Raw genomic sequence first — 13,510 nt, 5'->3', positions numbered from 1 at the left:
CTGGAGTTAACCTGGAACATATAAAGAGAAACTACAGAGGTCTGGAAGTGAGGCTGATGGGTATGGAGCTCAGATTTTGTCTTCCCAATCCAGGGAGGAGGAAAGATTGGGCAGGCATGGACTGTATGGCTTCTGTTGAAGATGGGGCTTTGGCTTCTGGGACCAGAGAAATGAGGGCTACTCAGCAGGGATGGAATAAATTTAACGAAGTGGAACAAGAGTAACTTGACAAACTAGGCTTACTGATCTGCTGAGGAGACTGTTAGACTGGGTATGGAAGGTTACCATAACCTGAAGATGAAAGATCATAAGGGGCAGAGCAGATATGTCTGGGTGACAAGCCTGACAGGGGAGGCTCTTGCCCTTCTGTAAATGCAGCAGGACATGGTCCATCTCTTACGCCTGCACACAAAAGCATATAGTATGGGGAAAGCAGGGCAAATTAGTCAGAGAGATGTGTTTCATTGGGATTGTGCAGGTGTGTTAACACAGCTCTTCTGACTGGAGGGCTGCACTGGATGAATAGAGGCTCTTCAGGAAATACATAAAAAAAAATGAGGAAGAAGGATTGTAGTCTATGAAAGGCTTATTTTGACAGCATCTAGCTTTGGAACAAGTCTCATTAAAGACTGGTTGTAAGAAGGATTCAGCAACACCCTCACTTAAAATAAAAAAGTAACTCTGTAATAATATACTTCCCTTTCTGTTTTGTCTTCAGCATCAATATGAATGAAAAACTCCTCCTCAGGGAAGTGTTGGCACACTGTTTTTAGCTTTGTGGAAGGTCATGTTAATCAGGACGAGTTGGGACCATGTAATGACTTGCACTGTTGAAATGCTGGAGAACTGGAGTTAAGGGGCTAATCTTACAGAGGAGGAAAGGAAAGGGTCTCTTGTAGGTGCCAAATGGGCAACACCTGATCTGCCCTTACGGCTGGGCATTACATGGTCTTCTCTTGGTGCTACACCTGAGTCAGGCAGATTTGAGAGATTAATGTGAGTTTGTTGGCTAGAAGTGAGTCTTACATAGAAGTGCCTATGTAAGGCACCTTTTTGATGTCTTTAGCTCTAGCTCTGGCTGGACTCCTAGTTGGTGAGAAGGTTTATGTACAGTATATAAAGTTTGGACTTGGAATATTATATCACCTGAGTGGCGTTACTGGGAACCACTCAATTGAAAGTCCTCACCAGGATTAGTTAAAATGGTATCACTTTCTGGCATTATTGGAGTTGCTTATTGGTTTTTTTTGTTTGAGTGTGTCTGTGTACACACTAAACTGAAGGAACACAAACAAAATCCAAATTTTATTTGAAGCTTGATCTCGGTTTCTGACTTTGTGCAGACTTTTAATGAATGTACATGTATTCCCATGAATGTAAAAACCAAGTAAATACAATTTTGGGTAGGGAGTTCTGGTACAATATCCCCCCCAAAAAAGGGCAAACTTTCCCTTTGAAATTTTTTTCCATGTTACAGTCATTTTCTGTTTCTCATTTTTATGAAGGTTGTGGATATTACCAGCAGACCAATAATTTTCTAAGCCTTGCTGAGACTGTGAATGTTGGTGCTGATTCTGCAGGCTCCCAGAACATTTTAATTCCATAAAGAAATCTCCATGGCAACTTTTTCTAGGAAGATGTGGTGTTAGATACTGAATTGTTATGGTTGAAGGAGCAGATGTAGGAAAGCACTCAGTTTCAGTGAGGAAAGCTGACTGTGGGTGACAGTGTAGCCAGAAGTGCTGTGGCTAAGATGTTGTGGTGAGGAGTAATGAGCAGCTCACCTACTGCCTGTCACCATCCTTCTTGGCAGTGCACGCAGTCCCAGCACTGATTGCTGAAAAGGCACAGTCAGTCCCTCAGGCAGGCAGGGACTGTTTCTGTACTATCTGGGCATTTGTAATTCAGGAAAGAAAACCAACCAGAAAACCCTGCTGCAGGGTGTTGCATCATTAAGTTTCTGCCTAAGCTGTGGAACAGCTTTAAATCGAACCTGCATCTTTGTCAGTGGTGGCAAGCGGTGGAAAACATCTTCAGGCAAAGTTGTTTCAGTGGAGCCAAGAGTTCGTTGTGAAAGCGAGGGCACTCGGTGTCTGTTTTGAATATGTGATATTCCTGAAGTCCAGTAGGTTTTCCTGGTGCTTTTCCTTCCCAGGAATTGGTTGTGGAGAGCCTTTTGGGAATGGTGCCATGCTGTGTGCAGAGCCGCCTGGCACAGAGTTCCCGCGAGCTTGCCAGGGGTGTGGTGCTGCAGAAGTGAGCCCCGTGCAGCTGCAAGTGCGTGGTGCTGCACTGCACTGCCCTGCTCGTGGAGCCCACTGCACTGTGCCAGGTGCAAAGCTTTTGTGGCATTTGCTTGGGATGAGAACTGTGAGCTTTTTAGAAGGGATGGTAATGTGTGCTGACAGAAAATGAGGAACCCTACCTTGGCAGCACTGAATTGTCTTTCTTCTTCTTTGCCTCAACTTTGTTCTGGAAGGAAAAGTCCTGAAAGTGCAGGAAATCTTTCAGTCTCACACTGTTACCCTATTTTCTTGACTGTGGCACTAGATTCATATGATGCTTCTAGCCTTTTAATACAAAAGTTGATTTTATGGGGTCTTTTGAGTCCATAAAATTCATGCAGTTTTCCTGCTGCAAACAAGCCAATCCAGTGCAGCTGCAGAACTTTCAGTGGATATATTTTCCTTCAGCAAACTGCTATATACTTCTGTACTAGTGTAGATAAAATACATGTTCTTGACTTCTGTGCTCTTATTTCCTCTTTACGGTAGTTCATTTCAGTTTCCTAAGGACTGATAATACCTTTCTGAAACTAGTTCAAATTCTCAAATTGATGAAATGGGTTGTGTTGCTTGCTCTGTAAACTGCTTCTTGATTCATTAGTTATCTTGAAGTAGAAGACAAAATCTGTGTAAGTTTACAGAGTTGTCTTTCCCAAGAAAGGGCAAGGGAGGAATGTGGTATTTGTTAAGGTTTCCAGGGTTCAAAGACTACAGCTTTCACTTCCTGTCTTTGGTATGAGGGCTGTTTACGAGAGACAGAAGTTGAAATATTGGTAATGTGTAATTTGGATGAGATGTTGGATTGTTTTGTTTTGTTTACTTACCTGCAGTGTGGTCAAACACTGGAATAAGTTGCCCATGGAGGCTGTGGAACTTTGGAGGGTTTCAGGACTCGACTGGAGAAGTTTCTGTGTAAGCCTGTTTGAGCCTTGCTGTAAGCAGGGCTTTATCTAGATAAAGACTCATATTCAAAGGTTCTTCCCAACCTAAATTGTTCTGTGACTTGGTAATTTTAAGTTCTGATACTCCTCAGGGACAGAGAATCCCCCACTCTTTCCAGGCTTGACCAACCACAGTGGTGAAAAATTCTTATGTGTCTAGTTGGAATTTCGTATCTTCCAAATCATGTCTGTTATTGTTTACTCCTGAACTGTCTCTGTTTCTAATATAATCACTCTGTTGAGGACAGGAATAAGATTTGTCTCCCCTTTTTTTTGTTCTGAGTCTTGATAAACACATTCCCGTCATCTTTTCTATGTATGTCACATGCTCCAAGCCCCTTGCTCTTTTAGCAGCACTTCTCAGTCGACACTAACACAAAGTGAGGAAATATGCTGAATTGCTAACAAAAAATGCACAAAAAAATGAATAAACTCAATTTGGAACACTAAATGATTGATTATGTTGTGCTAAGTAAAACTTCCTCCCTATGAGAAAGTTTTTCTAAAATAAAAAATTTAAGTCCATGGGCACCTTCTGTGATATGCCAACTTTATGGTTAATCATATATGCAAGAGCTGGAAAAGGAAGGCTTCTATGGTCTCAACAGAAAGAAAAGGGAGGAGGTTGGCTCCAAGGAATTTATTGCCTTTAGAATAATATAACTAGAGACATTACATAACTTACTCTAGATAGTAAACACTTCAAGCAGAATTGCTTTATAAAGGACAGAATCATTTGTATGTGATTCATTGTGAAAAAGAAAGGGGAGTAGTAACTCACTAATGTGGAAACTGTCCTCATCCAGCCCTTTGTGCTCTTCACTAGATTTCTTCCTACATTTTTCTTCACTTAAGAAGGATGGTCAGCTTTCTACCCCCACCCCCCACCTTTTTTATTTGTCTCCCAATACCCTTGTAGAATTAAAAATGAGCAGATGGGTTGTAGAGAAGAATGAGCTCACAGCTACCCTTTCAATTGTTTTTGCCTTTTGCTCAATATCCACTTTAATCTGCATAGTTGGTTTTGTTGTTCAGAAACAGAAAAAAACATTTTGATAAAAAGAGTTGGTTGCACATTCAGTTCATGAAGGCCGTTCACTAAAAATAAGTCATCAGCTCATAGAGGAATATTTATGGATAAACCTTTCACGTTAAGACACTGAAAGTAATGGTACAGCTAATCCTAGAAATCGCATCCAGGCACGTGAAGGACAAGAAAGTTGTCAGGAGTAATCAGCATGGCTGATCACCAAAGGAGAGTCATGCTTGACTGACCTGTAAATTTCTACAATTGAATTACTGCCCCAGGAGATAGGGGAAGAAGAGAGTGGTATAGTGTCTACCTGGGCTTCAGTAAGGCCTTTGATGTGGTCTGTTACAAGAGCCTCACAGCTCCTCAAGCTGTTGCTGTAGGGGCTGGATGGGGAGACACTGAAGTGGACTGAAAACAGGGTGAATGGTTGGGCCCTGAGGGTGGTGGTGAACAGTGCAAAGTCCAGTTGGAGGCTGGAAAACAGTGGTGTACCCCAGGGGTCCACTGAGTCCATTAATCATATTCATGCCAGGGTGTGGTATACTCTCAGTGAGTTTGCTGATGACATAGAGCTGGGAGGAGTGGCTTAATAGGTCATCCAGATGGGATGGTTGCCATCCAGAGGGACATGTGGGAGATACGGGCTGACAGGAACTTCTGCCAGCTCAGCAAGCAGTGCAAAGTCCTGCAATTGGCGAGGAAGAGCCCTGTGGGAAACAGAAAAGCAGAAACTTCCATGGCGACTAATGAGTTTGATTTACACCCCTGGAAAGAGCTTGGGTTGGTGTAGTGGCAAAGCTACACAGACTTTAAGCAGAAGAATTATAAACCTGTGTTTCTATAGTTATAAGTAAGAATATGTATTGGGTGATATGGTGAAGGGTTTTTAAGTATAGTAATGTGATTTTATAGTTTAAGTTAAGAATTTAGATGTTATAATAGAAGTACATGTGTGTACGTGAGCTAGCAAGTTATTGGTTGAGAAACAGACGCAATGCAGTAAAAAATACCAAAGGTGATAGGTTACAAAGTCAAAACAAAGCTTTGTGTTAATTGCTTATTGGACCAGAAAGTTATAAATTGCCATGTAACTTTGAAACTCGTGACTGTCTTCAGTTATGGCGACTTGTTTCTAAATCTATGGACTCTGAGACTGATGCCTTGTTGATTTTTCAAGTAATAAATTGTGATAACCGTGATGGTCCCATCTCTTGAATGAGGTGCCTACAGAGCCCCACACACCAGTACATGCAGGAGGCTATGCAGATAGAAAGGAGATTGGTCAAAATGGACCTGGGAGTTAACGTGGACACCAAGTTGAACATGAACCTGAGTGGTGTTCTTGCTGTATGGAATGCTGCTGGTATCTTGGCTGCAAACAGGGTCTTCCTTCCCCTCTGCTCAGCCCTGGTGAAGTCTCATCTGGAGTGCTGCATTCAGCTCTAGGCTTCCCAGGAGAAGAATGATATGGAGCTGCTGGAAGAAGTCCAGCAATGGACCATAAAGATGATGGAGGGACTGGACTGTCTCTCCTATGAGGAAAGGCTGAGGGAGCTGGGACTGTTTAACCTGGGGAAGAGAAGGCTCAAGGGTGAATCCCATCCATGTATATAAATACCTGAAGGGAGGGTGCAAAGATGATGGAGCAAGGCTTTTTTCAGTAATGCTCAGTCAGAGGACTTTTCTATGATTCTGTGATATATAGTACCACTAGCTGCTTCTGGTTGAGGAGCCCAAGGTGGATATGAAGTTGTTGTATATTCTACTCTGTATTTACAAAGGCTTTTTTGAATGAAAGCGTCTTAGCATAGCCTTAAAAATGTTTACACAACCTTAAAAAGAAAGGAGTATTTTCTTTTTAATGTATACGCATTCATCATAAGAATGATGGAAAAGAAGAAAAAAAGGAGAAATGAGGTGGCATCTCATCTCTGATCTTTTATATAAATATATCATTTCAGGGAGTGAGAGCATAATATACTAGGAATTAACATTGCTTGAATTTTGTTGGATACAAAGTGAGCCTCCCATTTCATAGAAATTTTGCCAACAGCAAATCAACAGGACTTCAGTTGTAATAGTCTGTCACGTGTTGGAAGGGGCACACCAGTGACTTTATATGCAGCTTAGGAAACGGCTGCAGTTCTTACTCAGTAGAAAGCAATTTGGAGAAAAAATGTTTGCCTTGCAGCTACTGCCTTAGTGTTCATTTCACATATTGTGACTCGTGTGATGCAGGAAGCCGCCTGATCCATCTCGGGCTGAAAGACCACAGGATGTGGGATCACTGTTCTTGCTCTGGTGTTTTATGTTCGTTGTGCTGGGGTTTTAGGTTTTGTTTGTTTTTTTGGGATAAAAAGGTCATATTTTTTAACCTACCAAGCTGTTGCCCATCCTCAGTTTTCTTGTTGGTTTGAAACATGTTGCTGTTTTCCCTACAGACTAGTAGGAAAAGGAAGGGCTTGTGTGGCATGCTGCTATCATCTTGTTGTAAAGATCCAACTTGATTTTCTGATAAGTCATCTGTGTTGTGGTCTTACCAGAATGCAGGTGTCTTGATATAAACACCAGATTTCTCAAGTTTACTGCTGGGAATAGTTTTCTGGGAATATCCTTCATTATTGACATGAGCCATTCTATTAATCCTCATTTTACTGTTTCTTCTTTCATGTTAACATGTGTGCATTTCCATCCACTCACACAAGTTTTAGTATGTATGTTACTAAATATGTTACTGTACAAAAATTCTCATGTATTTTTATTGTAGTTTATGTATTGAGGAAAATTTCATATATTTCATGCCACACCTTCGAAACAGAGGAGCAGAACCTGTAGTCTTTCTTTTTCAAATAGTGATTAAGTGTACCATTACAAATTCTCAGAATAGAAGCGTGTCCTGAGAATGAATTTGGTAAAGGAAAAGGCAGTCAGCTAGAGTTTCTGAGAGTTCTCTGTGGATGTGACAGTAGGGAATGTATGCACATCTAGATAAAACTGTTTTTCTATAAGGTAGTGGTTTTTAAGTGCAAGGAAAGTAAATATGTTTTAAGTTTAATTAATTCCATATTGAATACTGCCCTTGTCTTGCATTTGGAATTTTCCTGGTTATAAGGTGCTACCAGGTCATTTTGAACAAGTAAACTGTATATATTAGACCAATACTTCTTCCTAAGCATTGTCTTGATATCTATTTGTTCAGTATAGAAAAATAACCACTTCTTCAAATTGTATTCTTAAGTCTACAAGGCAGAAGTCCCTAAAGAGCATTTAGCAATGCTGTTTTGAGCAAAGAATGCTCCAGGGGTCGTTTTCTTTCAGACAGTGACAGGTGGTGCACATAAAAAAGATGCCCAGATTTTAGCAGTCTTTATTCAGTTTACCTCAAAAGTCTTGTGTGTTTTTTCTTCCCCTGATTTTAAAATACAGATTTAAGGATCAAAGAGGCTGCTCCTAGTCCAAGCACACAAGTTAGCATGCTTCTATGTTGTTGTGAAATACATTTTTTTTCTGTTTGTGTAGTCAAATTTTCTTTGTCTTGGTGACAACAAAACTGATTTTTGAGGAGCTTGATATAACTCAGTGGAAGGAAAGTCTTTGCTCAATGCCATTTCATAGACTGCTAATTTGCTGACATTAGAAGTCACTTTAAGTCCTTGCAGTTGGTTACTTCATTCATGAATCCTAGAGTTTAGAATAAAATTGTCTTTCAAAGAAATGAATTCTAGTTGTATTGGAATACTTTTTCTATATTGGTGGAGCCAGACTTTTATGCTTTGATGGTGACATAATGGATTTTGAACATGGTTCAAAATGTGAAATCAGGATATGACTTCTTTGTGTCTTTGGTACTTAGAACTTGATTATTAATCAGAAGTATCTCATACTGAAGGTCTCTTCCAAAAGGTTTTGACGTAATTTGTGCTATTTCCTTTTCTGCTATATTATTATTGTCACTGTATGTAATGGCAAGAAACACACATCTTTTTTATCCTGGAAATGAGTAGGTATTTGCATAGTCTTTGTCATTAGCAAAGATTTAAATCTTGGTAGCATGTAAAAGTATCTGTATTAAGAGTAACTGATTTCTGATGTGTCTTTTTGTTTTGTTTCTTTTCTTTCTTCCAATAGAAAACCGTTGCATCTCCAACTGTTTCACGCCTTACAGACACTTCAAAATTCACAGGTTCTCACAAAGAGAGGTTTGATGCCAGTGGGAAAGGAAAAGGCAGAGCGGGCCGAGAAGATCTGGTGGATAACTCAGGATATGTATCTGGTTATAAGCATGCAGGCACATACGATCATAAAGTACAAGGAAACAAGTAAGGCTGAGGGTTTACAACACAGAGGGGGATAGAGTATATATTTGTAAGGATGATGTTATGAATCCCACATGTTTCGGTTTTTGTGAATGTTGAGACTATGTTGTCAAGAAGTTGTCTTCAGGAACTGGAACTGATTTCAACATCTGCTGAGCTACATGCAGCACAATGCCACTTCATTACATTCCTCATGCATATATTGGCAAAAATAAATAAATATGTAGGTATAAAAAAAATATATCATTTTGTTGAGCTTTAGAAGAAAAAACCCAAACAAAAAAACAGCAAAGCCAAAGTCAAGAGCAGTTATACCACACTTTGTCAATTCAAGCAAAATATCTCAAACATTCCTAATGTTCAGTTGCCCTGATGATGTCAAAGAGAACCTCTTGAAAAGAGGATCTTTTGTAGCAGTCTTTCTGAAGAATATCCCATTACTTAATGCAGTTTTATTTGACTACTGTTTTGGGGTTTTTCTTTAAATGTCTTATATGGGATCTGGCACTTTTCTTAAACCATTCAACAATATACTATTGGGAAGTAAATGGTAGTAATATACTAGGTGCTAGCCTTTGATTGTCATATACCACTCATGGAAAAACTGAAAAAAAAGCTATTTCTAGGACAGTATAGGCTCCTAAAGTATTTTATATCAACAGAAAGAGTTGGAAAATACCAGCCCTTAACTTCCCTCCTGTCTATACTTTGTGCTTGTTATTGTGTGTACTGTAGCACGGTTCTGACTGGCTGGATTTGGATGGAGCTATTGTACTAACATGAGAGGTAAAGAACAAGACATTACTAAGAAAGTCTAGTAAAGGATTTTCACAGTCTGTTTTCAAGTATGCACTGCCTCGCATTGGAAGTGAAGGGAGCATTAAGCTAATAATGCTTTAAAATATTGTTTATGACTGAACACTGCCAATCAGATTGCTATTAAATGAACGTTACTTTGCACATGTGTTGGCACGTAGTCCCTTTAAGCTCTAACATACATAAGGAAAGCTTATGGCCCCTTGGAGTAAGGACATTTACAATTAATATCTATGTAATTAGGTGCAATTTACCCACAAAAAACCCTTAAACCATTATAACTGGGCTACATTTTATGTTAGATTCATTTGAAGCCAAGGGCTTTGATTCTCTGTTCACTCTTGCTGCCAGACTTGGGAGTAATAGTATTTCTAGGAATGGCTTTCCACTGTTACCAGGAGAACCAGTCCCACAGGTTTAAGGTACAGGTACAGACAGCTGAGTGTGACCTAGCTGGGGTCCAGAATGCCAAAAGAAATTAATTGGAATAAAAATAACTTTTTTTAAAATACGGGTTGAAAAGGAGAGAAAAGGCCATTCTAATTTTCTGCAAGAGCTGAACAAGTACCCTGATGTATTATTCTGATTCTCTAAAGTTATGAAAGATAGGATGTTCAGTATTCAAAACCAGCTCTTTGCAGTTCTTCCTTGCTTTCTTTTAAAAAGAGCTTGTGCACTGATTTTCACGTTCAACTCTGAATAAAGCTTAATAGATGTATTGCTCTCCCCCCACCCCTATCAGCATTCCACTCAGAGTACATAAAATGTAGGTGAGCAGTGTGTGCTGTTATGTGCCATGCAGGTGAATAGTCTCAATTTGGCGAATGTATGGAAAAGGGAGCACTGTTTTTCAGCCCTTAAACTGTCATGTTTTGTTCTACTGACATTGTGTGGTATCTTGTCTTGTAACTTTGCCCTCAGTGACCCTTTGAGCTCATACATCAGCCTAAAACCAAAACAATGCCAAACAAAAGTCAAGGGCTTCCTTGTGGACTTGGACATGCTTTTGTTTGTTTATAGTTTATTTTGGTGTTTGTTTTTAAGGGGGAGGGAAGTCTGACAAAACTCAGCACACACTCTTGTAAAGATTTAAATGGCTTTTCGCACGGATGGCTTTGGTTACCTGGGAAGATTTTAGATGTGTGTAAAGATGCTCAGGATGCAAAGTGTTCAGCTTTGTGAACCCTTTCCAAGAGTTACCCAGTGTTCTTGAAGAATGAAGGGTTATCCACTCCTGTGCAGCCAATGGGGACCTGTCACACTCCAAAGCAGAAAATAGGATACTTGACACCAACAGCGGCTAAATTATTCTGGCATGGGAGTAAACTGTCTAAATCTAAAGAACCTTCTTCATTACTGGTGCCTGTGCACCTGAAGATGGCTCCAGGATAGTCCTGGTTTTTTATGAATAAAAAAGCTGAGCCTCCAACCTTGATGAATCGTTCAGTAAGTTACAGGCAAAATCAGTGTCCCTGTTTTTCCTTTTGACTTTAAGACTTGACTAATAACTCACTGGTAATTGACAAGCCTCACTAAAAGGTGAAGTCCAGTCTACTGCAGAGTCCTGCCGGCACACTTTTGACCTGGCTGTTTATTGCTAGCTGTCTGCCTTGTCTGGCACATCAGGTCTTAGGTGCACAAAGGACAGGCTTTCTCAGGTACCCAAATACAGAGTGTCAGTAATGCCAGAATGTTTCCATACAGGAGGAGTGATTGGTTAGGAAGATTTTAAGGTGTAATTAGGTTTGAAGTTGTTCAAAGTGAGAGAGATCAGCACGCTCACGAGACAGGAGGCATGCAAGGGAATTGAGAGCGCGGACAGATCCAAGCTGGCACTGGCTAGAAATTGAGCTACTCTATTCTGTTATAAGAGGCCGATGGAATGAGCTGAGGTTCTGCCAGAGTTTACTTTGCACTGCTTGTGCAGTATAAAATCCCTGCCATGAACCAAAAGCACTTTATATGGACTTGATGCAAACTTTGAAATTCTTTCAATTTCATGGTTAAGCTTGGGATCGGAACCTGAGAAGATGGTTCAGACGGCAGTATTTTGAGGAACACACTCCTTTGTTTCTTCTTTGTTTCTACAGTCTGATAGTTTTAAACCTCAAAGTGGTGCATGAAAAGAAGTCATTCTGATATGACAGTTACAAAGGAAAGTTGTGGCTGGGAAGATAGTACTTAGTAAAGGTTTTTCTCTTTTATTATGCTTGGTGTGAAAGATAATGGCTATGAATAAAAGCATCTTATGCAGCTGTGTGTTAGGGGTTCACTACCTACTTAACTCTTACTATTCCACTAATATTGGTAGGAAATTAAAAGTCTAAATACTTGCTTGATTATTAGCTCTTAAGTTCCAGGCCTGCTCTGGAATGAGGCAAAGTACATTTTCTTATTCTGCTATTCCCTCAACTCTCAGGACAGTAAGTACAGCTTATACCTCAAAGATGACAGGAAGGGATAGCTGAGGAGGTGCAGGAGGTGCCCCATTTTCAGCCCTTAGAGTGTTGTAGAGCATATTCTCTTCCAATGCACCATGCTGCAGACTGTAACTAAATTCATGCCTGAAGTAAGGACATGGGAACCTAATAAGGTTTACTGTCCTCTCTTTTTGCAGGGGCATCTCAATTCATTCTATCTAAATTTCCAGCCTGATTTTCAGCATCTTACACTACATAGCACTGTGTTATGTGACATCTTCTGTAAAACCCTGTTGTTCCTAATTATCTTTGCTTTCATTATTACAGAAGATGCTACCAAAAGAAATGTGCTCAGAAAGTTCAGATGGCTTTTAGAAATAACCGCCTTAAAGAACAAACTCAAATTTTATTTAAATGCTGTGGCAGTACACAATCCTTACCAGTATGTCTACAGAAGTTTAACCTGACCATCAAAACCTTTACAAGAACAAGAAATAAAAATCCTTACTGAGGCAAATAAATAGTCCTTACAAATAATTTTCTAAAAATAATTTAGTTTTTAAGTAAAATACGCAGCAGTCAAAAGGGATTTTCTTACAAGTGCTTGCTTATTAATTCCCTTTAGTCACTCCATGAGCTTTAGTTGAAAGTTTTGCAACCATCATTATGGAAATATTAAAACCAAAAATGGTTGTCCTGCTCTTTGTGGTTATCAAAGCTATCACAACAGTGTTACTGAGAAGCAGACATTCAAAACACACATAGTTTCATGAGTCCTATATGAACAGTTGTCATTAATTGTAATCAAATATTTGGAATCCCAAGGGAAATGTTGAATATTAGACTGTAGCCAGAATTTAGCCCCCTTTTTTTTAAACCTATAATACTTCTTACCTCCTTTTCATTTAGGGGAGGGAAAGGGAGATTTCCAAACTACTCACATGTCACAGCTTGTGTGTTTCATCAGCACAGAGATTGTCTTTCAAAGATACTTTGAAGTATGTGTGTTACTGACCTTACCTAAATTAAAATTTCGTCTGACAATTTTTGAGCATTACAAAAAGCTTTTTTCACACATTACCATTTCAGACATCTGTATCTTCACTTCTGTTATCTCGATTAATATTCTTTATGGTAGCTGGAATTAGGCTGAACAAAAAGGCAAATGACTACTGTGGGTTGGCTTGCAAGTGATAGGTATCCCAGCCATCTGTAACCATCTGTAGAGAAAATCCTCATGTATATTCCTCCAAAACCAAAACTTTAAAGTTGTAATTGATAGGTTTTTTCTGTAAGGCTTTTCATAGTTATAAAATGAATTCCAGTTCTTTGTGCCTGCATGTATGACAGTCAAAACATAACCTTGCCTTCAGTGATGCATGTATTCTGGGGGCACATGCCTGTCATCTGTGAATAAGAATTCTCTGTTTGCACTGGCCAAGAGCAAACCTTTTACCTTCATGATAGAGCAAATGTAACATGTTGCACTGGTATGTGTCCTCTTAACTGACTGTCAGCCTTGCGTGTGTGCCAAAATAACGACACCTTTGTGTACGTTGTTTGTAGTGTGAATATTATGTTCTTGGCTTGTCACTTAGTTGGTATTAAGTAATCTAATGCACAAGACTTGTGTAGGTTTGTGTGTGTGTACACATACTCTTTGGATCCAGCTTAAGTGATTAAACTGTATAAATATTGA

At 39.6% G+C, this 13,510-nt stretch overlaps 1 protein-coding gene across 1 annotated transcript in view; it reads left to right on the top strand.

Annotated features, from left to right (window-relative positions):
* TPPP (tubulin polymerization promoting protein) overlaps positions 1-12,882 on the top strand; it is a 59,704-nt gene extending 46,822 nt beyond the window's left edge. Inside the window, exon 4 of the mRNA XM_082295125.1 lies at positions 8,388-12,882. Within this exon, the coding sequence (XP_082151251.1) occupies positions 8,388-8,582 (195 nt within the window). The 3' untranslated portion in view covers positions 8,583-12,882. The remainder of the gene's footprint in view (positions 1-8,387) is intronic.
* Positions 12,883-13,510: the final 628 nt, after the last annotated feature.

Source organism: Coloeus monedula (genome assembly GCF_965178545.1).
Source record: "Coloeus monedula genome assembly, chromosome: 1".
Taxonomy (NCBI): domain Eukaryota; kingdom Metazoa; phylum Chordata; class Aves; order Passeriformes; family Corvidae; genus Coloeus; species Coloeus monedula.
This window is presented reverse-complemented; position numbering and strand designations above follow the sequence as displayed.